The 25,608-nt window shown below is 43.3% G+C and overlaps 2 protein-coding genes across 4 annotated transcripts in view; one reads left to right on the top strand and one right to left on the bottom strand.

Annotated features, from left to right (window-relative positions):
* Nucleotides 1-6,000, top strand: part of PPARGC1B (PPARG coactivator 1 beta) — a 167,068-nt gene extending 161,068 nt beyond the window's left edge. For all 3 annotated transcript variants that reach the window (XM_027842044.1, XM_027842043.1, XM_027842041.1), the window contains exon 12: nt 636-6,000. In XM_027842044.1, coding sequence (XP_027697845.1) covers nt 636-739 — 104 coding nt within the window. In that variant the 3' untranslated portion in view covers nt 740-6,000. The remainder of the gene's footprint in view (nt 1-635) is intronic.
* A 5,440-nt stretch (nt 6,001-11,440) lies between these two features.
* Nucleotides 11,441-25,608, bottom strand: part of PDE6A (phosphodiesterase 6A) — a 79,188-nt gene continuing 65,020 nt past the window's right edge. Inside the window, exons 14-16 of the mRNA XM_027841767.1 lie at nt 25,387-25,470; nt 22,616-22,763; nt 11,441-11,866 (exon numbers count right to left, since the gene is read on the bottom strand). Of these exons, the coding sequence (XP_027697568.1) occupies nt 11,793-11,866; nt 22,616-22,763; nt 25,387-25,470 (306 nt within the window). The 3' untranslated portion in view covers nt 11,441-11,792. The remainder of the gene's footprint in view (nt 11,867-22,615; nt 22,764-25,386; nt 25,471-25,608) is intronic.

Here is a 25,608-nt window from a genome sequence, read left to right as displayed (position 1 = left end):
AAGGGAAAAAAAGGGCAGAATTATCAGCCCCTAAACTGGATGTTGTCCTCAGAGTCCAAAAATGGCTCATATTTTCCATGTTCACCACTAGGGCAACAACAAAGATTCCGTTTATAGGACTCATGACCCCCTCCACTCCCAGATGATACCCCTTGAAATAGGAAATGCTTCCCTCAAGGGTTCATATACATTATATGTACATGTGAACCACCAAAGGTTCCTATACATTTAAGGGTAACCAATTAAGTGCAGTGGAAAGGGCACTGTCTTAAGAGTCATAAGACCTGGATTCTAATCCTGGCTCTGCTGCTTTAGTTGTGTAACCTCGGTCAAATTCTTTAATCTCTCTGGAACTCAGTTTTCCCCATTTGTAAATGAGTGTTAGACTAAGTGATCTCAAAGCTTCCTTCTAGCTCCAACTTTCTTTAAGTCTATTATTAGGGATATTAAGGGAACACTAACTGGGGACCCTCCTTAACCATAGAGCCTGATCTCAGAAAAGCCAATCCCAGGTTTTCCCCACATCCTGCCCCTCATTGCCCCCATCGGTTTGTGGGTGACCCAAGGTGGCATGCATCATGCCACTTAGGCTCAGTCCAGTCTCTCACTCCTCCTCTTGTCCCTGCCCTCCTCAGATTCCAATATAGAAGAGGCCTCCCCGGCTTCGGTGAAAAACAAGTATGAAGCCATGGATTTTGACAGCTTGCTGAAGGAGGCCCAGAGAAGCCTACATCGATAACAGCCTTAATCCTAGAGGAATACCTCAATACCTCAGTCAAGGCCCTTCCAATATGTTTACGTTTTCAAAGAAATTATACGAAAAAAGAGAGTGAAAGAGAGAGAGCGAGAGCGAGAGAGAGAAAGAGAGACTGAGACTGCTGTCCCTTTAAATCAATGTTTACATTGAACAAAGCTGCTTCTGTTTGTGAGTTTCCATGGTGTTGATGTTCCACTGCCACACTTTAGTATCCTTGCTTCAGATTGGTTGTTTCGGTGCATCTGTAAGCATTCTGCCACCCAGCCCCAACTCTCCTAACCCTCTACCCAACCCAGTTCCCATTGTGGAGTTGCAGCTATGTTCCCATCACATTTTCTGTCTGTAGTGTGTGATGATAAAAACATTACTTGTGAATAGAATCAGGACTATAGACTAATTTTTAATTGCAGAAAAAAAAAGTATATACTTAAAATACCATATTTATGGCTCAGATGTACTGTACTTTGAACTAATTCATTGTGCCGCTTCCTGGATCTCTAACTATGCACTGTAATGAGGTGCTCGCCACTGTGCTGATGGACTCCCAGCTGGCCCTGGGAGGGAGGGAAGGAAAGAAGGAGGAGAAGCGGGGAGGGGTTGGACCCATTGGACTTCATCTCCTCCCTGAAGCAGGAGGCTGGATGGACATTTGTGTGAAGCCTCCATCTGTCACCAGCCCATCTTCCAACCCTTATCCTTCCTCATCCCGGTCCTCTCCATCTCTCCACCCAACATCATCCTAGCCCACAATGTTGCATTGGCTACTTTGGGTGGCAGAACCACAGCCTCCAGAGCAATGATCGAAGGTCCAGGATGAGACTGTCCGAAGTGGGGGACGTTCAGAGTAAGCCTCTGAGTTGTGCAGTTTCAATCACAGTTGGACTGGGTCAGCTATACTACACATTTTTTGTTGTTGCTCAGTTGTGTCTGACTCTTCATGAACTCGTGGACTATACCACGCCAATCCCTTGGGGTTTTCTTGGCAATATTATACGTGCCTGTGGCATAACAGTCCATTCTGATTCTCATTTGCCCTCCTGGTTAGCTACCAGACAAGGAACTATACCAAACTCCCAATAACTACCAACCCAGTAATCCCTGACAGTTTAAGAGCACTTACAAACTTTAAGCTGCTGCGCACAACAGTATTTATTGAAACTGCCCACTCCCAATGAGAGAGATGATATGATGTAGTAGGTAAGAAGGCTGGCCTCAAAGCCAGGAAGACTCAAGTCCTCTTCTGACACATACTAGCTATGTGTGCCTAGACAAGTAACTTGACCTCTTGGCTTTAGGCAAATCTCTAAAGCTATAAGTTTCAGAGGAAGTGATGGCCTGCATTGGCAGAGGGAACCTCCCTCCTCCTCCAGGAGTTCCTTTTACTAATACAATTACAGGTCCAATCTGTACCCCTATCCTCTCCACCTGCAGTTTAGATACTGGGCTTTTGTTAAGAGCTGATATTAATCTGTGGCCCTCAAGTAAAAACAGGCCATGCAGCCAACCCAACCATGAGACATGGAAATTTGTTCACAGGTGGCAGAAAGAATCCTCTGGGAACTGGGAGCTAATTTTGTAAATATTGTCAAAAGACCCAGATCAAAGAGCTTAGCTAAAGAGCAAGTTTTACGAATATCTGAGAAGATCCTAGCCTCAAAAGAGTCAAGTGGGAAGAGGGTTTTGGAGGAAATTTCCCTCAGTCGAGACAGTGCTGCCCTACTTCCTGTGCCTAGTTCCCCAAAATCTTTAGTCACAGCCTGGGTCCTTGCAAACTGGCCCTAGCCATGAGACTGTTGTCTGGATTCCAAGAGGCCATGTGCAAGTAAATTTCAGAAACTCAGGTACCATGGGGAATGGTCTCTGCAGAGGCCCTGTGTTCTCAGCCCTCTTTCATCTCCCATCCATCAGGCAGTCCAGAAGTTGAGAGTTTTACCAGGCCAGAAATCACAGCATCAGCTCAGCACTGCCCACATTAACTACCTCTTCTACTGGGCCAGTAGCCAGCCTGGGGAAGGAGGGTTCCCAAAATATAGAACCAATCATGTTCAAGCCCAGTTATCACAGTTCTGGGGTGACTATAACTCTCATGGCAGGTTTTACCCAAGCTTTACACAGGAAACTGTTGCTAGCTAATGCTCAGTTCTTATTACTGGCATGTTCTGTAAAAGTTTACCCTGACTAATGTTATTTTATAATTACATGTTTTTAATACGTTAATTAAAATCTCTTGTGACATTGATTATTGTAATATAACAATTTAAAACATCGTTCCCTTGGCACCAACTGCCTCTTGGGATGGCACTTCACCTAAAGCCAGGAAAATGATTCAGAGAATCAATCAATTGAACATTAAGCAGAGTACAGATTCCTGTCCTCTGTTGTATGTGATCTAGGAAAAAATAGAACAAGCTCGTTTCTGGTCTGAGCTGGGATCCTTACAGGTAACATTACAATATTAACTCATCCATAGAGAAGGTAGGAAACCCATCGTGGGCAGGCTTTTCTGAATCACCATCACAATCCCCCTTTATTCCAACTGGTGCCAAGTAGCACTTCCTGAGACAGAGCTACTTGGATGCTATAGACCCAGAACATGTGACGTTCTGTCATGGGCTAGTGGTGTTCCTTGAGTTAGAGTCATTCGCTTTTCCATGGGACTAACAGGCATCCACTCTAGGAACAGCCCTCTGCCGCCACTGCCTGAGATGGTGAGCAACTAAGGAGGAAGCCACCTCTTCCAATGGAAAGACCTTACCCTAATCTACTGGTCAGCCTCAACTTTCCCATCTATTAAGTGAAAAGATTGGAGTAGATGATCCCCATGGCCCCTTCCAGGACCAATGTTCTCTGTTCTAAGTTGCCTTCTAGTTTTCGCATTCTCTAATTCTATCATTTAAGACTCCTCCTTTCCCCCCTCCCCACTCCACTCCCAGCCTATAGCTTAAGGCTGTAATTCCTGTGAACATGTACATATTCCTGGGGAGAGTCCCCTTCTGACCTCAGTGTGAAAGAAATTGCTGAGAACAGGTTTGTGGGGAGGGAATTAAAAAGAGAAACCTGAGACTGAGGTGAGTAGTGAAGGGGAAGCTCCTGACCTCCAGATCTTTTTTTTTTTTTTTTAAGTAATTAAGTTGCTTGTTTCTCTGTGGTCAAGGACTAATTCTCAAGTCATTTCTGCCTGCCAAAGTATAATCCTCTGGGCTCCCTGTTCATCATTGTGACTCCATCATGTCCCCAGATATCGAGTTTATGTGCTTCTCACAAAAGACCAGAGCCTGGTACCTCTCCTTGCGGTCAACCCTTCCCAGCCTCCTCCCCTCTGAACCTCCAGCTGGAACCCAGAGTGAGCGAGCCTCTTGTTGCCTTTGGCTGCCACCTCATTGTAGCTTTGCCTTTTTCCTGTCCTCGTATTTTCTCCCTCCCCACAATGATGTTTACATGTGATTGCCATGACATCGCTTTGTGTGAATTGTGTCTGATAGCCTTCCTCACCCCCATCTAGGAATGGGCAGTGCTATCCGTCTCTGTGCTGTGCTGATGTTTAAAAAAAGCAAATCAAAACGCAGTCAAACCGCTAAGTGGAATTCTTCCATCTCCTTCCTCAGCACAAGGCTGAATCAAAGCTCGCACCTGGGCTCTGGTTACAGAAGGAAAATGCATCAAAAATGTGAACCTTATGAATGGATTGAGTGCAGCTAAGGGTCCATCCAGGGTATCTGCCTCTGCTTTAGAAGCTCATAGAGCTGTAACGCAGATGGAGTTAGGACCTAGTCCAAACTTAGGAAAGCAACAGTGTTATCGCTTGTGCAAGAGGAAAGAAGGTCCCATGATTCAAAGACTCAATCAATACTCAAGTCCTAATACAGGAAGAAATGCAATAAGTGGTCTTTTTAATGCCTAGAGCCTATAAAATAGTTTTGAGAGATTTCTCCAAGACTTATGCAATATGCACACTGGTGCCCATGGGGATGGTGGGCCACTGGGGGCCCAGAGACCTGATGGTCAGCAGCCAGGGTCCTGCTGGAGGAACCTGCCTATCTGGGGCTGACCATGGACAGAGTATTTCTTTGGTTGCTGCCGCTATTGTACTTGAAGCTTGTCCTGGAGACTTTGAAAGACTGAATATTGATGATGATGACGATAAACTAAAGCACAGCCATCCCCAGATACTTTGTTAATAGTGCTGGGTGCTAGAACAAAGGATCTCCTGATAGTGCTCTCATTGAGATGGGGAAGCTTTCCTAAGCTTGGAAAGCCAGAGCCCTCAGGGGAAGGGATTGCATGTACAGGGAAGGTAGACTTCCTCATTTTCTTGGCCAAAGGAGTATGGCCCCTCTCTGTGCTACACTGGCCAAGGGGGGAAAAATCAATAACATTGTGCAATATGTTGGACAAACTCCCAAACTCTTTTTGCATTTCGAAGGAAAAATCGACTCAACTGGTCCTTGCTGAGTCTAGAACGATAATTGTAAACAACAACTCTAGTTTCTATAGCACTTTAGAATTTATGAAACATATTTCTCATGGTGACCCTGTGTAAAGTGGGATGGGCAAATATTATCTCCCAATTTGCAAAAGAGGTAATTGAGGCTCATAGAGGTCAAGTGATTTGCCCAAGGTTGTTGGCAGAGCTGAGATTCATGCCCAAGTTTCCTGACTCGAGGTTCATGGTCTTCCTCCAGCCCCACTGTCCAGAAGAGCTAAAAAGAAAGCAGTAGGAGCCTGGCCATACTGCTCAAGTACCATCTGTCTAATAACTCTCAATTTTGGAGCCCAATCGCTTCAAGCTTTGGGGTGTAGACATGGACTGACTTTATATTAAGCCAGTAGGTCACTTTAATGAAAACACTAATTCAAGGAAGGTTCTATCTGTCACTCTGGCAGTACAAAGAGGTAACTTGGGACGAGGAGAGGAGAAATGCTGCCAGGTGAGTGCCAGTGGAGGGAGGAAACGACAGGGCTAGAAACCACCTCACTTAGATGGTGTATGAAAGGAAAATCACACTTGTTTGAGCACTTTGTCAGATTTCTTTGCAAGAGCGGCCAATAATAGAATCCAGAAATGAAAGGCCATGCCTAGTCTCATCACAAGCCTAGTGAATTGGAAGAAGTTAAGGGTTCGAAAAATGTTTCACGTAAAGCCAACATCTCTGTAAGAAAACACCCTTTTATGAAACTGCTGGTTTTACTATATAGCTGGGTGACCTTCAACAAGTGACTTCCCCTCTGTGGGCCTCAGTTTAAGCCCTCTGTAAAATGGTTGCAGCAGGGGATGGGGCAGGGGTGGGGATGGAGTGGACTAGATGAACACTAAAATTCTATCCTGTTAGTCTATCATGTTATTATGTTCTCCACTGCCTTCTGCAGCCGTTGGTAGGTCAAGCCATAGTGAGGTAGGATAGGCTCCTACCTGCTTTTCTTAATCTAATTTTTAACCACTGGGCCATTTCCAACCCTCAGAATGAATACTCTCGGTGAGTCAGTCAGCCGAGATGCAGGGAACCAGTTATTTTTACTCTTATATGGAGGAGGCCTCCTCAGAGCTTAAGCCATAGACTCTTAAAGGATGATGTGAGAGGATAGCATTCAGAGATGCCTGCCTGGGAATCAGGGCTTCTCTGCAGTGAATGCTTTCATGGGAAGGATACATCCAGAGACCTTCTTCTCTCTCTTCATACTGTGTGCACCTTGGGAAATTTTCCCCATTAGGAGTTTGCTTGTTTGAAAAAGCTGCATAGTTTAGCAAGATTTTTTCAGACTTTGCTTTAGTGGTTAGAAAATGTACAGAAAAGTCATAGGCAGAATGTGATGGTTCCTCAATTATGCTACATGTGTTGGTAGGTTTTAATAAAGATGAAACATTTGTCTGGTACAGACCTAGACATGGGCTTCCTTCTCCTTCACCATAGTATGTGGGCCCTTATCTGTAAATTAGGGGGCAGGAGGGGGACTGGGTTAGACCAGGACATGCAATGTAGAGTTGGAAGGGGCCTTACAGATCCAACCCAACCCCTTTATTTTACAGATGCAGAACCAGAGGTCTAGAGAGATTAAGTGACTTGTCCCAGGACATACAAGTGTTAAGCAGCAAAATCAGGATTTAAACCCTGGCCCTCTGCACCACAGAACAGGTGCTCTTTTCATTATCCTAGATTTTCCCCTCAAGAGACAGTGCAGCATAGTAGATAGAGGGCTAGCCGTGGAACCAGGAAAACCAGGGTTCAAACCCTGCCTCACATATGCTAGCCGTGTGACCATGGGCAAATCTCCATATACCAGTGCCCCCAAAAAGCTCACTGAAGTTCTGAGTTACAGATGAAATGCCAATCGACATCAGTCAGGAGATCCTGGCACTGATGACCTTATACATTCAGAACAAAACCAAAACAAAACAAAAACTCTTAGGTCCCAGCTTTTAAAAATCCTTTGGCCCCTTTACTTTTAAACACAGGCAGACCTTATTTCTCAACTCTCCACTCACCTGAGGAGGCCTAGAAACCACTCATGTTTCACTTTTCCTGGAGTCATGATCAGCTCATGGGCATTTTCCATTGGGCCTGCCTCTTGGAATTAGTTAACATTTTTGCCTTACTAAAGTGCCTGGCACATAGTAGGCGCTTAATAAATGTTTATTGACTGAGAAGGCCAAAAGCGGATAGATGCAAGGTATATAATGTATTTGGTGGGTGGGTGGAGGAGGTGGGAATCCACTTTCTCCCTTTTGCTTTCTGTCTAACTGAGGACGGCAGAACCCGTTATAACACTAGTTATCAAAGGCCGTAGAAATCATCCCCTTTGTAGCCTTTCCATGGATTTCATCATGTTTTCAATTGCACTAAATGACACTGTAGACATGACCAAGCCTGAACCTCCATAGAGTGAGTCCATGGTATATGAAGCAGCTTTCCCAAAAAGTACAATACCAGCAAGTCTAACTCCTGGTATCCTTAGGGTAACCACTCTGCACAGCTCCCCTGTCCCCCAAAAGAGGGAAAGAAATAAGGGATGAGGTGGGAGCTTAAGGCTTCTCCAAAACTAAGCACGGCCAGGCCTGCACTTTCCCATGTCCTGGAAAGCACTTGAGCATATAGTAGGTGCTGAATGAATATTCAATTACAGTGGAGGAGAAGATGAAGGAGTTTTTGTATTTAAATAGCTTTTCAGATGCTTTCAGGTTAGGAATAAAAAGTCATAAAATAGCCTACCAAGAAGGCTTTGGGAATCCCAGAGAGTGTCTTGATGAGGGCATTTGGTAGAAAAGGAGATAGTCCACTTGGTTTTCTGGGCAGCTTATCCTAGGGGAAAAGGGTCCTATAGTGTCCAGGTTAGGGCAGTCTTCCTAAATCCTTAGGCAGTTCTGCTCACCATCCGTTCCCACTCCTCCCAACCAGCCTTGCATCCTAAGGTTAGCTCTGAAATCTTCACTGGGGCCTCCTAGGCACCCCCCCGCCCAGGAACTCTGACTCTGATGGAATAATGCTCTCTGTCTATAGGTGAGCCTTAATCCCTGGCTCTAGGGGTCAGGTGGCAGCTTAGCTCAGCCCAACCTTGACAACCCTCAGCAATATTGAGCCAAGGGAAGCCTTTATCTTTCCATCATGGACTAGAACCTGGGGACAGTTCCATGAGCTCAGATCCCCATCCCCACAAAAGGGCACAGTTTGGGGCATTATTGATCAGGAAGCTAGGCAAGGTAAATGCAGCAAAGAGTGCCCATGCATGGGTGTGTGTGTGTGTGTGTGTGTGTGTGTATGTGTGAGAGAGAGAGAGAGAGAAATTCAGTTGATGCATTTCTTGAGAAAGGTGCAAGAATTTCACCTACAGAGGGACACATCTGCTTTGTTATTTATAATAGGAAGCTCAATTTTAATTTTGTAAAAGACACCGCTAATGATTGAGAATCAAGTTTTTAGTTTTGCTATTTTTTTTAATTGGTAGAGGTTTTTATATATTTTCCCGCTTATGTTGGGATGTGTCCTTATTTATATAATATACTTTAACCTTCAAAGGCAAGGTATTCCTATGCCTTTTATTGTTGTTGTTGTTGTTGTTGTTGTTGTTGTTGTTATTTTATTTCTAGTGTGATTTACCTGTCTACCTTCTAAATGAGAAAACGTTTCCTTGTATTTTTACATTGTCAGATTCTATAGTTTCATAGATAATTTAACCAAATTGCTCTGTGTATTATTATCCTGTGAGTATAAAGTTCTATTTTAACTTCTGTAAATACTTCAGAACGGGCTTCTTTTTTTCAAACTCCAGCTGTGGAGCTAATTGTTTACATCACAAAGACTGTAGAATCTCTTTGCTCATGTACTGTAAATAGTGACGTGATCGCCTATAAATAAACTATAACAAATACACTACTGTGTTTAAAAACAATACAAAACACATGGACACATGCTGGCCAAGACCTTTCTTTATTAGCTCTGTCCGGTCGCTGAGTTGGGATCCTGAGGCTAGGGACAAGAGTAGGTGAAGCTGTCGGTGCAGTCTGTGTGTGGGGCCCAGGTTCCGATAAGGTCAAGAAGCCTACCAGGTAAGCCACCTACAGGTATTCCATGTATGCCACTATGCAAGCCACGTGGTAAACACCTGACCACTCTCTAAAGTAGTCATCCCTGAAGGACTCAACTTGGGGATGCAGAGGGAGGAGCCCTTCCCCATGAGGCAGGAGGCCTAGGTTTTAGCTGTCACTTTATCACTCACTAACTAGGTGACCTTGAGTAGGTTATTTAGCTTGGGTTGCCTCATCTGTAAAATGAGACTTGGACTTAAATGATCTCTAGCTCTAACATTTCTGTGTTCCAAGTGCCCTTCTGCCTCTAATATTCTGTGTTCTCAAGTCCCTTGCAGGGCTGTCATTCTTTCTCCCGTAGTTCTGTCATTTGGACTTTGTCTGTCCAGGCTGAAAGAAGACAGCAATTTGACAAGGGAGGGCTTTGTGAGAAACCACCTTATCTCTAGCCCCAGTGTTTTAAATATGGGAGCCCCCACCCCAGAGAGTTCAGGGCAATTGGAATTGCCAAATGAGCTAGGAATCCTAGACTTGAAATCAATACCCAGAATTGCACTCTGGCTCGCTTCGTGGGATATCATCAGAAGATAACAGTGGCCCTGCAGCAGCATCAGAGGTATGAGTCACTCTTCCATATTTTCTGTGGTATTCCTCTGCATTTGTACCCTGCCCATGCATGTTCTTATGTGCATGACCCTCCATATGATCCCTTTTGCATCCACTTTTCCCACTGATAGCATGTCAATTAATGGGCAAATCTGTCCTAGATTTGCAGGGGAAGTGCTCTATTGCTACTTTTCTTTCCTTGATTTCTCATTACTTTAGGTTAGGTTTGGAGGTAGAAAACTGTGCTATTGACAAAAGCCTACTCAAGCTCCCTAGGCCCAAGGCAACAAACGTACTGGGAATAGACAGTCATTACATGGGCACCAGATTCTTTGCCTTGGGCTCCCCCTCGTGTCTGAAAACTTGCAACACACCATAGACTTTTTAAAAATATTTTTTTCACTGTTAACAATGATACTGTTTACATGTAAGACAAAGTATGACAGCCAAATCAGCATTTTTTCCCCATTAAATCAGTACTTTTCAAGATAAGGGTGAAATCCAGGACCCATGGGGTTCATTGTGTCAAGAGAGAAAGAGAGCGAGAAAGAGAATGAGGAAGAGAGAGTGAGAGAGAGAGCACAACATGAAAAGAGATGAAAATGTTACTTTTAAAGAAAACCCACATCCTTTTCTGCTTCCTTCCAGTTGTCAATGCAAATAATAACAAACATGGGAGAAGGATCTGTGATTGAATTAGCATATGAAACACACCAACTTGCACTGAAGCCTAATTTTCCTGTGCCGAGTTGTCAACACACTGATGTAAGGGATGCTGTACAAAGTATCTTGCCAGTAATTACATCACATCAAACACTTCTTTCTTTATTGCAAATGTATATCCCCTGGGTGCATTGGATCATAAGCTTTAGAGTTGGAAGGGACCTTAGAGATAACTTAATACAACCCCTTCATTTTATTGATGAGAAAATATGTGTGACTTGCCCAAGGTCACACAGCTAGTAAACAGCAGATTGTGGATATGAAACTTGATCTTCTGACTCTGAATCTCATGTTCCTTCCATCTCACTCTAAATCCTTGGTCTTATACCTAAAAGAGTCTGGAGAAAATCAGTAGGGGTGGTGGTGGATGGTAGAGCAATCCCCCCCCCCCCGCCCCACAAACCATACAACATAGAGCATGTTTAATGAGCCTAAAGATTGAGTAACTGCTGCCCTGAATATAGATTCATTTTTTATCTTTCTGTTCAGAATGCATATGGAGCTACTAGCCAAGTTCTCCCAAGCCCATATGTTCAAGCAAGTAATGGAAGCAACCAGGGCTCAAGAACAGGAGGCAAAATGGGCAAGGGAACCAGCAGTTGTGTAAAAGCAAAGCCTTTGCATGATGATGGTCATTGCTGTTAGAGAAACTGTTCTAATTGCTTAGCACAGTGCCTTGCACCACACATTAAGTACTTAATAAATGTCCTATCTATAAATCCATCTATCTATTCATCTATCTGTTTATCCATCTTTATATATCCATCATCTATCTATCCAGCTATTTATCCATCTATCCATCCATCCATCTGTCTAGCTAGCTCTTTATCCATCCATCTATCCATCTATCATGTATCTATCTATCCATATCTGTATCCATCATCCATCTATCCATCTACCTACCTATCTATTGTGTTCTCTACACATTGCATTCAATTAGAGGATCCTGCCGTAACTACTTGTGTGACCTTGGGCAAGTCACTTCCCTCAGTTTCCCTATCTATGAATAGATCGAGTCTATATGAGGTCCCTTCTAAGACTGACATCTGATGACTCTAGAATTTATTTTCTTCTCAAGAAGTTGTATTTCCTCTTGCTGACTTGACATTTTTCCCCTTCAGTGTTTGGCTTCCTCTTCCAGAACCATCCACCTGGAGGGCTTGACCAGCAGTAATGCAAAGATTTGCACTACTGAATAGAACAGGACTTGGACTGTGAACCTCCTTCTCCAGCCACAGGCCTTCCCTGCTGTCCAGCAGCTGCTGCAAGGAGAAAAAAACAAAGCAAAACACCAAATCACCAAAGACAGCTGATGGTTTCCATCACCTGCATCACTTGGGGGTTCAGGGAGTACAGCATACAAGAGGCCTGAAAGACTGGGATGAATTCTGGGTAGGATGAGTGAGCACCAATGCTAGAGCTCTCACTAACCCTTAGGCCAGGACTGTATAATATGTGGCCTGTGGACCACTTGTAGCCCACTGAAGGATTTCAGGTGGCCCATGAAAAATGTGGAGGATGTAAAAGAAAGTAGAGATGTAATAAGTGCTTTGTCCATACCCCTATCTGCAGCCTGAAGAAGTTTAGCCTGTTTTAATTTTGGCCCCTACCTACTGCCAATTTGTGAAGGTCTGTCTTAGGCCAATGTTTTCCAAATTGTGTCCTAAGGGACCCTGATGTTCCACATAATACAAAAAGGATTGGAGAAAATTTAGACACTAGCCATATTTTTCCCTCTAAAATATTAAATATTGAATTTTTCTGTGTGTCAAAAATACTTGGGTTTGTTGAGTATTTAGTGATAGGCTCAATTTCCTCCATTTCATTCTAAAATTTTAACCAAACCTGTCTTTGTCCTAGAGTTTTCCACATCCCACAACCCCAACCAATGTTTATATTTCATCGATGTATTTCAAGCTCCGAGGTCCTTCCTTAGAGATAATGAATAATTAGAAGGAGCTGCCTGCTGAAATAGAAATGGGAACCTTGAGAAGAAATGAGTGATCTTAAAACTAATGATAGGGGAAAGGCAACTGTTGTTGTTCAACCATTTCCATCATGTCCAATCCTTTGTGAACCCAACTGGGGTTTTCTTGACAAAGATACTGGAGTGGTTTGCCATTTCCTTCGCTAGCTCATTTGACAGATGAGGAAACTAAGGCAAACAGTGACTTGCCAAGGGTCACCTAGCTAATAAGTGTCTGAGGCTAGATTTGAACTTAAGAAGAAGAGTCTTCCTGACTACATGCCCAGCACTCTATCCACTGAGCTACCCAGCTGCCTCAAGAAGAGATTTAGACATAATCTAAAGTGTACCCTTGATCTAAAGAGAACAGATTTCAAAGATGCAGCAAGGTGCCTGCAAAGAGGCCTGGATTCAGAATCAAAGGACCTGTGTTTGAATCCCAACCTGTATAACAACGGGCAGGTCATTTTCCTGTTCTGGGCCTTCCTAATTTGTAAAATCAGGCGATTTAAAGAATTTCAAGATTTGGAAAAGACTTCAGAGGCCATCTGGTCCAACCCATATCTGAACAAGAATCACACTTAACAAAGAGTCATCCAGCCTCCCCTAGAAGATCTCCAGGAAAGGGGAACCAGTTCCTTTGGAAGAAACAGCTCATTTCATTTTAGCTTAGCTCTCTCTGTTAGGAAGCTCTTTCTCTTGCAGAGCCTAAATCTATCTGTCTTACAAATGTTCCTCAATTCTCCTTTCTGAAGACAAACAAAACAAGCCAGATCCCTTGTTCTACAAGACAGCCCTTCAGACACTTGAGGAGAGCTACCATGTTCCTCTTTTCCTGAATAAATCAACACCCCAGTTCCTTCATTTGACCTCCAGGGTGGGTGTGGTAGGTTAGGTTCCTGGTGGTGAAGTCCCAGCCTCCTAACCACACCCCCAGTAGAGCACTGTTTGTGCCTCAGCCCATGTTCCCCAAGCTTGTTGGGAGCAGACCTGGGACTGAAGCCAAGTTCCTATTAGGACACTTGCTGGTGTGGAGCAGGATACAGTTGCTGCTCCACATTGACCCTATTTACCTATACCTGGGCTAAATGACCTCTAGGATCCCTTCTAACTGTAAATCTATGATCCTATGAATTTAGAGGAAGGATGGACAGGATTCCATGGCCTAAGATTCTAGAGGGGAAGGCAACCCAAGGACAATGAGAAGCTCCCAACAAGGAATTCTCAAAATACAAACAGTGGTGATTTTATTTATTTTTATTTATTTTTTTAGGCAATTGGGGTTAAGTGACATGCCCAGGGTCACACAGCTACTAAGTGTCAAGTGTGGTCTGAGGCTGGATTTGAACTCAGGTCCTATTGACTTCAGGGCCAGTGTTCTATCTACTGCACCACCAAGCTGCCCCCAGTGGTGATTTTAAAGAGAAAGAAAAGGGGCAAGTGTCTAAAATTGTGAATACCCAGGAATGTCACTGACCAAAGAGATAACTGAGAATGAACACCAAAATTGAATACAGTCCTTTAAGAAGGATGTTGGGAGGGGCAGCTAGGTGGCGCAGTGAATAGAGCACCAGCCCTGAAGTCAGGAGGACCTGAGTTCAAATCCGGCCTCAGACCAAACACTTGACACTTACTAGCTGTGTGACCCTGGGCAGGTCACTTAACCCCAATTGCCTAAAAATTAAAAAAAAATTTTGATTTAAAAAAAAAAAGGATGTAGGGAGAGCCAGAGCTTAGCAGGAATTGAAGCTGGTGATGAAAATGTAGGCCAAAGAGAAGGAAGTTTTTAAAATTTGGTTCAGACAAGAGCCAAAGGGAATTATCGAAGAGGGAATAAGACACTGCTGAAGGTGACTGACCATGCTAACCAACGATGGAGAAAAGGCAGTACTGCTTAAGTTTTATTTCTCTACAAAGGAAACCCCTGACCTAGGAAAGAGGATTCAAATGGTTCCATGGAATGGATATCCAAGATAAGTTAGGAGATAAACAGAAAGCACCTATTCTAGCTGCCCCAGTAGGTTCAAGTTACCAGACCCAGATAAACAACATCCCAGTGTGTTGAACACTGGTGGATGTCATTGCTGAGGCCTTGTCAGTGATCTTGAAAAGATCCTGGAGAATGAGAGAGTTGTTGTATGACTAGAAATGGGAGGCTATGCTAATTTTCAAAAAAGGGAAGAGGTTCAGATCTGTAAACTGTAGGCTACTCAGCCTATACCTAGTGACCTGTGAATTGTAGATACTTCAATTGTTATAAGAAAGTGCTACAACGTTCTTGCTTCCCTTCTGGGGACTTTTCTTGGTTCGAACCTGTGATTTCCTTGGTACTCTCACAGAGGACACTCTTTCTGCAGAGCTTAACTACTCTGCAGTTTAGTACCTTTATTACCTGGAGCCATGGAGAGCTTAACTAACTTATCCAGGCTCTCTGTCTCTGTCTCTCTCATGGGCATACACACAAACACACACACAGCCAGTATGTTTCAGAGACTGCCTTGAACCCAGGTCTTCTCTCTATCTATCTACCTGGCCATACCTCTTTCCCTTTGAAGATAACTGCAAAAAAAAAAAAAAGAATCTGACCAAAAAAAAAAAAACTACCACCAACTAACCTCCTTTATGACCTGACGGTGATAAAGGATATGCTGATACAGTTGAAAGACTGCTGCATTTGAAGTCAGAGAAGCCTGGTTTAAATCCCAGCTCGTCAAGCCTGATGACCCCTGACAAGTCACTAAATCTCTCTGGGGCTCAACTTCCTCATCTGAAAAAATGAGGGGGGATGAGCTAGGTGACCTCCAGCTCTAAATGTGATCCAGAAATGACCGGCTCCAGGTAAGGAAGTAGTTGAGCAAAGAGCTAAATTTAGTACTAATATTGGAGTACAGACGCAGTAGTGTTAATTCTGGGTCAAAGAAGCAGCTAGGTAGCACAATGGATAGAGTGCCAGGCCTGGAGTCAGGAAGACTCATCCTGCTAAGTTCAAATCTGGCCTCAGACACTTACTAGCTGGGTGACCCTGGGCAAGTCATTTAACCCTGTTTACCTCAGTTTCCTCATTTGCCAAATGAGCTGGAAAAGGAAATGGCAAACTATACCACTATCTTTGCCAAGAAAACTCCAAATGAAGTCACAAAGAGTTGGACATGACTGAAAAATGACTAAACAACAATGAAACTAAATGAAATCTCAAATTTGAAATTTGGAGCATGTTAGTGTCAGAGTCATAATTCAAATCCAAGTCTCCTTGACTTTCAGTCTCAAGTTCTTTTGACCGTGTCAGATTGCCTCTTATGTAAATGAACGAATAAATTTCATCTCCTTAACCAGAGTCTGGTTTTAGGCTCTTGAACTGGAATAATAATAATTATAATAATAATAATGAAAAGTTATGGTAAGCAGAAAAGCAATATTATGAGACACCACTGATATATTTTATCTTGTATTTTAACTTAGACTGCTTTCATTGGAAATTAGCTATATTTCTACCTGTGTAGGCTCTTCTCTAACCGTAAATTAACCTTCCTTTCATTTTAAAATTCTATCAGATGTAACACAATTTCCATCTTTCTGATGGGTGTGAAAAGGTATGCAGAGTGCCTGGAACTTTGGGAGCTGAGCGGAGGCCTCAAAGAGATCCTAACCATTATTTGAATTAAAAGAAGTCTTTGAAACCTGGGACCTTCTGCTGGAACCAAGGTTTCCTAAATGTCAGAGCTTGGCCACTGTTACTCTCTGTGTCACCCCAAGAATTCCCCTTGCCAAGGTTATTATGCCAGAAGGACCAATGCCAGTTCTGGAGACAGACTGCACTCCCAGATAACACTGCTGAAAAATGTCACCAGCATGAGCTTCACTTCACTCACAAACCAAAGACCAAAATAGAATAAGCATCCTGAATCTGGCCTAATAGGGCTTCCATGAAGGTTGTGTCTAACAAAAAACAAGAAACCATGAGTCTTGGTTTTGCTCTGCATGGTCAAATTGGTCTAAGCCCTCTTGGGTGAGTCATTTACCCACTCTGACCCTTAACTTTCCTCATCTGCTAAATGAGGAAATTGGACTGGGTGGATGGCCTCTAAGGTCCTTACCAGTTCCAAATCCCACTCCAAATCTATGAGCCAGTGCCCATGGACTCTCAAAGTCAACAAATTGAATAAGGAATAAAAAGACTGTGAAAGGCTCCAGAGGTGAAAGATAAAGACTTGGCCATTCTTCGGGGGCAGAGCAGAAAGGAGAGGAGATCATAATCATTGTCTTCCAATATCTAAAAAGCTGTCCCAAGGAAGAGGAAGTGATTCTATTCTCCTCAGCTCCAGAGGGCAGAACTAGGAGTAAATACAACAAAGCAGCAAACAGTTACTGAGCACCTATTATGTGCCAGGCACTGTACTAAGTTCTAGGGATACAAAGAAAAGCAAAAGTCTGGTCCTTGCCCTCGGGGCTCACACCCTAATCTTGATGGAGTCGGGTGGGGAGGCAACATGCAAACAGCTTTGTATTACAAGATGCAAGAATAAATAAGAGGTAATCTCAGGGAAGGCACTGAATGACATTGGGAGAGGCTTCTTGCATTAAGTAAGATTTTAGTAGAGTTGTGAAGGAAGCCTTGAGGGGAAACCAGGCAGGATAATACTCCAGGCATGAGAGAGAACCAGTGAAAAGGCATGGAGTTGGGTGATGGAGTGTTGTATGCAAGGGATAGCAAGGAGACCAGTGTCACTGGACCATGAAGGGGATTCAAGTATAAGAAGACTGGAGAGGATGGCAGGGGAAAGGTTGTGAAAAGCTTTGAAAGTCTAACAGAATTTTACATTTGATCCTGGAGGTAATAGGGAGCTACTGGAATTTATTAAGGGGCATCTAGGTGGCTCCATAGATAGAGTACTGGGCCTGGAGTCAGGAAAACCTGAGTTCAAATCTGGCCTCAGGCATTTACTAGTAGTGTAACCCTGGACAAGTCAATTAACCCTGTTTGCCTCAGTTTCTTCATCTGTAAAATAAGCTGGAGAAGGAAATGGCAAACCACTCCGGTATCTCTGCCAAGAAAACCCCAAATGGGGTCACAGAGAGTTGAACACAACTGAAAAACTGAACAACAACAACGAGTTTACTAAATAGGGAGGAGACACAATCACACCTGCTCTTTAGGAAAAGATCACTTTGGCAGCTGAGTGGAGGAGGGACAGAGTAAGAAGATTCTTGATTTGAGGGCCTGTGCCAAAGCAGCATCATGAGAAAAGGGGTGTATACAAAAGATGTTGTCAAGACAGAATTGACAGAACTTGGCAACAGATTGAGAGGGGGAGGGTGTTGGGGTTGTACAAGTGTGGAATCTTGGATAATAATAATAACAATAATTTACATTTATATAGTGCTTACTACATGCCAGGCACTATGCTAAGCACTTTTACAAATATCTCATTTGATCCTCACAACAACATGGAAGATACAGACAATTATTATTTCCATTTTACAGTTGAGGAAACTGAGGCAAACAGAAGTTAAATATCTTACCCAGGGTCACATAGCTAGTAAGTGATTGAAGCTGGATTTGAACTCGTGAAGATAACTAAGTTGACCAAGGTCTAAACTGCTTCCTGCCTTTTTTCCCCAGTGAGATACCCAGGGCCTCTGGTGCGCCAGACGAATGGCATAGCAATGCCACATAAAAAAGCCTCCCTAAGAGCCCTTTAGAGCCCCAAAGCAACTCAGCTCTGGGCCTGAGGAGACCCACAGCTTTGGATCATTGATGCAGAGCTGGAAGGGATGCTTAGAGGCCAATCGATTTATCCCTCTCATTTTACAGATGAAAAAAAATGCCAAACCTAAGGCCTAGGAAGGTTAAATGTTTTGCCCAAGGTCTTGCCTGTAGGTAATCAGCATCAGAGGTTGGATCTGAACTCAGGTTCTCCAATGCCAGATCCAGTCCTTTCTTCTCTGTCCTGTGCTAGGGAGGTTGAGGGGGGAAGACAGGGACAGGAAGCTGCCATCTAGGTGATACATATTTTCCACATCTACTTCACCTAACAGGGCTTCAGTAAACCAGATCTCTAGGTTCTGAGGAGAAAAGGACTTTGCCCAGCCCCTCCCACTGCAATAGCCCAGGATCTTCTCAGCCCCCAAAATCTGATTGGGGAATAGAATGAGTGGAGAAGACCATACATTCCAGGGTTTATGAGTTCAGATAAGGATGAAGGAAAGGGAGTGGGCTGGGTTGGGGTGGGGAGGGGAAGGGGTTAGGTGAGGCTGGGTAATATACTCCAGAAGGTCAAGTCGTCCTCTATTGATCATCTTTGTCTTGCTGGCATGTTTTCCCAAGAAGTTTCTTTATCATTTTGTCTATTTGTAGAAAAAAATCCTGCTGGCATTTTAATTGGCAAAAATAAAAATAGCTAACATTTATATAGGATCTTAAGCTTTGGAAAGCATTTTATACAACTTTTCTCATTTAAATTCAGTCTGTAAATTACCTTTGATATTATTATAATTTTTATCACCAAGCATAGACCATAAGCCCAGGGCGTTGGCACACCTTGGGGGAGTATTCCCATTAACCTATGCTCTCTGCTCCCTTTGGTTATTATATTCCTCACCAGCGAACAGGAAATAACCCTCAAATTTTGGTCTCATTTCTCCCAATAAAGTTCCGTAGTTTTCATTCATTCATAATGGGACCTTAAGGCTCGTTTCATCCAACCCCCTCATCTTACAACTGAGGAAACTGATACCCAAAAGGTAAAGTGACCCAGATAGCTACAGAATGAGGATTAGAAACCCAGGGCCTTTGACTCAAATGCAGCACTTTTTCTACTGTACCACACTTCACTTATTGACCAAGCTCTTTACTTTTATCTTCTTTCTCTGCCCCCAAAAAGCAACTAGGAATGGGGCTCTTCCTCTTAAAGGATCCCATTTTAAAATGCAGCTAGGTGATACAGTAAATAGAGTGCTGGACCTGGAGCCAGGAAGACCTGAGTTCAAATCCAGCCTCACACACTTACTAGCAGTGTGACCCTGGGCAAGTCACTCAACCCTGTTTGCCTCAGTTTCCTCATTTGTAAAATGAGCTGTAGAAGGAAACGGCAAAACACTCCAGTATCTCTGCCAAGAAAACCCCAAAGGGATTCATGAAGAATTGGAGAAGACTGAAATGACTGAACAGCAATTTTAAAATGCAAATAACAGAGGAGCATGTCTGACAGCCAGTTGAGAGCAAGAATGGGACACTGGAGGGACCCTGGGGAATGTCTTGCACATCTATGGCCTGAAACAATTGATAGATCATATTTATGCAGGGTGTTTAGGCTTGCACATCCCTTTGATTAAACAGCCCTCTCTGATATAAGTAATGCAAGTCACATTGTGCAGAGGAGAAAACTGAGACTCAATGCTCTTTCCACTGATTTTCTTCCTCAACAATATTTCCCCTTGGGAACAGGACACTGTGACTTCTGCATTTTTTTTTTTTTTTTTGCACAGCCTCTCCTCTAATAGAGGGCTCCAAATGTGTAGAAATCATGCTTTAGAAATTGTTAGTGGATAGCTGTAGTCACCAGCAGGGCCTCTACTCCCACCATCACACACTATGCCTGCACCTAGCACCTAGTATGCTCCATGGCCTCCAACATGAGGCTCTGCATACATGATTCTCTGTTACTTAAAGAATGCTTGTAGAATACTGCTGTAAAAAAATAGATGTTCAAAAACACTGGACTAGCCTTTCAGGGACCTGGATTCTAGCCCCAGCTGGGTTATTACCCTACATTGTGTCTTTATGTGATTGTTCTGAGGCCCAGTTTTCTCAGCTTGAATGATATTAATAACAAGAATAACTCATGTGTATATATTACTTTAAGGTTTACAAAGTACTTTCCTCAGAACAATCCTGTGAAGTGGGTGATGCAAGTATAAGTATTCACATTTTACAGATGTGAACACTGAGGCTCAAAGACTTAAATAACTTGTCCAAGAATTGATGTTGGCACCAGGCCCTGAAACTTAGGGCCTTTATTAATATACCATGATTTCTTCTATAAAGTGGGAATAAATAATAAAGTTATAAAGTACCATGTTTACCATGATCATAGGGTTGTAAGGATTATGTAAAATAATGGTATAAAAGTGTTCTCAAATACTTAAAAAACTTAAAGTATTGGTAGGATTACTTTTGTAATCGTTCCTCTATGAAGATAGCATGGCACAGAAGATCAGATACAAATCTTGGGGTCAGGAACCTGGGTCTTCCAAATCCCAGTTCTCATCTATACTATTGGCGTGACCCTAGACCACACAAGCCTGGCCTCTAGTACATATGTGGGACCAGTAGAAGGAGAACTAGCTTTCGATTTGGAAGACCTGGTTTTAACTCCTGCCTTGGATGCCACCTGTGCAACCAGAAACAAGTTGCTTCACCTTATTGGGACTCAGTTTCCTTATCTCTAACACGAGAAGGCTGGGCTAGATAACCGCTGAGGGCCATCCTTCCAGGCAAGTCAGTTAACCTCAGTGGGCCCTGGCATTTCTTTAAGAACATGCACACAGGGGCAGCTAGGCGGCACAGTGAATAGAGCTCAGGCCTTAGAGTCAGGAGGACCTGTGTTCAGATCCGACCTCATACAGTTGACACTCACTAGCTGTGTGACCTGGGCAAGTCACTTAATCCCGAATGCCTCACAAGAAAAAAAAAAAAAAAGGAACACACACACACATATATTTATATGTGTGTATATATTCACATTATATATGCAATATATAATATATTGTATGTTATATAAGAATTAAAATACAATATATAATAATTATTACAATACTATGTAATATGTTTAGCACATACATATTTAGCATTTATGTAGTGCTTTAAAGGTTCGCAAAGTGCTTCACACATATATATATTATCTCATTTGATCGTAAATAGTCATAAATAGTCAGGACACTTTCTTCCCCTTTCTGGTAGGCCTGTCTCACCCAGGGATATAGAACTCCACATCCTTGGTTCCTCTCTCATCTTCCCCTTCCTCCCTTCCCATTTCCCACCTATTTCAAGAGTATCGTTGCTTGACTTTTGAAACTTAAGAATATATTTTACAGAACAGTGGTAGACTGACTTTTTTTTTTTAGCATTTTATTGTTTTTTGTTGTTGTTGTTGTTGTTGTCTTTTGATTAGGCAATCAGGGTTAAGTGACTTGCCCAGGGTCACACAGCTAGTAAGTGTCATATGTCTGAGGCCAGATGTGAACTCAGGTCCTCCTGACTCCAAGGCCAGAGCTCTATCCACTGTGCCACCTAGCTGCCCCATTTTTTTTTAACATTTTAAAAGAAATTTTAACCACCAATGCCATCACAAGCCCAGTCCTTATCTTGATCCTTCACCAGAGTCCTCTGTCTCACTATGGTATGGAAGTGATGCCCTATCTGTTAACCTGAGCACCAGTCCAGTTAAGCTCTGAGAGGTTGACTCCTCACCAGGAGGTGAGCCAACAGGGGATGGTTTTCATGATGCTGTTTGCTATGGCCAAAAAATTTCTTTCTATAGATATGAAAGGGTTGTATCCTGTGTCCGTGGAGCAGGTACCCACATCGGTGAAATGATGGAGGTTTTGAAAGCAGTGTTGCTTTTGTTAGACTGGAAACTGAAAAAGGTGAGAGCTCTGTGACCAATTGATTTATCTCCATAGATCACCATCCACACCTCTCAGAGAGCCATGAACTCCCTAGATTGGGGGAGGTAAAGCAGTAGTTTCCTTACTTTAAAAAAAAAAAATTGGAGATCATAGGATTTAGAGCCAGAAGAGAACGAACTTAGATTTAGTTCTACCCTTTCCCTGCCCCACCCCCCTCCTTATTTTACAGATTGGGAAACTGAGACCCAGAGAGGAAAATTGGTTTGTCTTCAGGCCACATGGGGATTAAACTGCAAAACTCGAATTTGGACCCAGGTCTTCTACCTCATATGTTCTGCTTTCCAACAGACCTGGTGCTTTTTAGTGGCCTGTGGGCAGACCGGGCCACCTCCCTTAGGGCCCACTTGCCCCTACAGACCTTGCTTGGCCTGTGCTTTTTTCTGCTTTTCCTCTTCCAGGGCTTTCATCTTGGCTTCATATTCATCAGCCAATGCCTTCCACTCCTTCCTGTTATTGGTGATGCCATCGAGCATGGGGGTGATCTGCTCGTGAAACCGGGAAAACTCCTGGGAGAGAAGACGAGGTCTCAGTCACCTAGGACAAAGGAGCTGCTAGCAGGCAGGTAACACAGTCTCTTATTCCATTGAAAGGAAAGCTGGATAGCTCTCTGGTTGGAAAGTTCTTCCTTACATCAAGGCCTCCCTGTAACTTCCTTCCACTGCTCCCAGCTTTGTCCTCTGGGGCCAAGCAGAAAGAATCTAATTCCTCTTCCCCAAAAGAGTTTTTCAAATATTTATAGTGATCATGAGTCTTCTAGTCCAACAGTGTGGTTTCATGTTCCATAAACGTTCTGATCATCCTTCCTGGATACTCACTGATTTGTCAGTGTGCCTCTTAAAATGTCGGTTCCTTGTTTAGCCAAGGAAATGGGCCCAGAGAGGTAAAATAACTTGCCTAATAACTCACAGCAAGTAACGATGGAACCAAGATTGAAATCCAGGGCTCCTGACTCCTGATCTCTTGCTGTTTTATAGCCCTGCTGCTTTCTGCTCTCTGAAAATCAAGTCATTCTCCAATTTCCTACAGCCTCCCTTATATTATACACATTTGTGTACATATGTTACATCCTTCCTAGTAAAATATAAACTTTCTGAGGAAAGAGACTATTTTTATTTTTTACCTTGGTATCCCCAGTGCCCAGGGCCTTGCATACAGGCACTTAATAAGCCTTTGTTAATCAAATAACCAAGGACTATTTGTCCTTTTCAATAAAATAAAGCTGAGGACTAGAAATGTGTGAGTTATTTTAATAAATCCTTTATCCCCCTGTAGGATGCTTTGGGCTTCCCATGTCACTAACTATGCCCTAACTATAGGCATGCAGAATTGTGTGTGGAAAGAGCAAAAGGCCTGACTTCTAATCTCAGCTCTGCTCCTGACTGCTTCTATGGTCTCAATAAACTGTTCATAGACTCTGAGCCTCAATGCCCTCATCTGTAAAATGAGGATAACCGTATTTAGAGCTAGAGAGGTTCTAGAGATAGTCACACTTCCATATCTTATAATTTGATAAAATGAGGCCCAGAAAAGGGAATCACAGAGCTACTACAGAGCAGGGCTGAGATTCGCATGCAGGTCCTGGACTCTAAGTTCAGTGTGCTCTCCACCCCCCTGGCCTTTGTATATCATGGAGCTGTTATGAAGAGCAAATGAAATCAAAATAATCTTAATGACAACACTCAGGACTCCCATTTATAAAGTATTTCACAGTTTATAAGGTACTTTTCTCACACCTGCCCCTGGAAAAGAGAAAAGTGGTATGAATATAATAATAATAATAGCAGCTGATAATGACAAAAATAATAATATTTTAAGGTTTGCAAAGTGCTTTATGTCTACTATTTTATTTGCTCCTCACAACAATCCTGTGAAGTAGGTGTTCTCTTACAGATGAGAAAACTGAGGCTGAGCAATAAATATTAAGTAACTTGCCTAGGATCGCCCAGATACTAAGTGTCTAAGAAAAAACTGAGGGCAGCTAGGTGGCGCAGTGAATAGAGCACCAGCCTTGGAGTCAGTAGGACTTAAGTTCAAATCCGGCCTTAGACACGTAACACTCACTAGCTGTGTGACCCTGGGCAAGTCACTTAACCCCATTGCCTAGCCAAAAAACAAAAAAAGAAAGAAAAAACTGTAGTGCAGGTCTTCCTGACTCCTATGCCACTCTGCTTCTTATTCCCATTTTAAAGACGGGAAACCTAAGGATCAAAATGGGGTAATGATTTGTCCATAGTCCCAGAGCCAAGACTTGAACAGAGGGCTGCTCCCAAATCAAGTGTTTTTTTCCCCTGCTAACCACAATCAGGAGGTCGGGGCAATTGATCCGTGGGGCATGAAGGCAGCAGCTATTGCTAATAACCTCAATGAGGCACCAGCTCCTTTTTTCTAGGTTAGGAATCCTCAACCTTTTTTTGTATCATGGACCCCTTTAGCAATCTGGTAAAGTCAATGGACCTTTTCCCAGAATACTGTTTTTCTTAAATGCATGAAAGGGAAAAAAAAATTTATATATATTACAAAGGAGACCAATTCTATTGAAATCCAGTTATCAAGATAGTGAAGAAACAAATTCACAGACCCCAGGTTCAGAGCACCTGCTTTAGGGCAGCCTGTTGGCTAAAACCAGGCCTTACTTTCCACGTTTCTTAACTGGCCCTTGTGCTCTGACTGCTGTCCAGAAGAAGAGTCAAGTTAGACCTCTCCATAGCTGAGCCCCTGAGCTCCGGAAATGCTGACTGCCTGGGTGGCCCTCACCACACGTGTATCTATGTTACCCTATTCTGTATATGTCTCCAGGCTGAATCACCAAGTAGAGTTTACTGCAAGTCACTTCTGGAAGACACAGGCTTACTCTGAAGGACTTAGGCAATGAGGATTCCATGATGCAAAGTCAGCATGGTTGAATCCTTGATTACACAGTCCAAGCCCTTCAGTGTGGGCTCCTCTGCCTGTGTTAGAGGCTGTAGGCCTGGACACCTTCCCTACAGCCCTGGGACATGTATGAAGGCAATTGGAAAGCTATGAAGAAAGCCTTCTTCTTCTGAGGATTTGGGAGCAGGGTGAAGTGAGGGGGACCAGGTGTGTGCTTCTAGAAAACAGGCTCCTAAACTGGATGAAGGTCAGGCCCACCTTGTACACAAAAGTGCAGACAAAATCGATGAAACCAACTTGCAACTTGGGGAGCTCATCTGCTTTGTTCCTGTCCATCATGGGCTGTCAGCAGAAGGTGGAGAAAAAAGGGCAGAACACATTATTCCTTCTCAGTCACAGAACCATCACCTGCTCAGCTCTCCCCAAGGCTCACAGAGGGCTCCCCAGCATTCTCCCCATGTGTTGGCTAAGGTAGTCTGT

Source organism: Vombatus ursinus, unplaced genomic scaffold, assembly GCF_900497805.2.
Source record: "Vombatus ursinus unplaced genomic scaffold, bare-nosed wombat genome assembly UNPS02014863.1, whole genome shotgun sequence".
In the NCBI taxonomy this organism is placed as follows: Eukaryota; Metazoa; Chordata; class Mammalia; order Diprotodontia; family Vombatidae; genus Vombatus; species Vombatus ursinus.
Note: the sequence above shows the minus strand (reverse complement) of the source record. Positions and strands in the feature narration are given on the sequence as shown.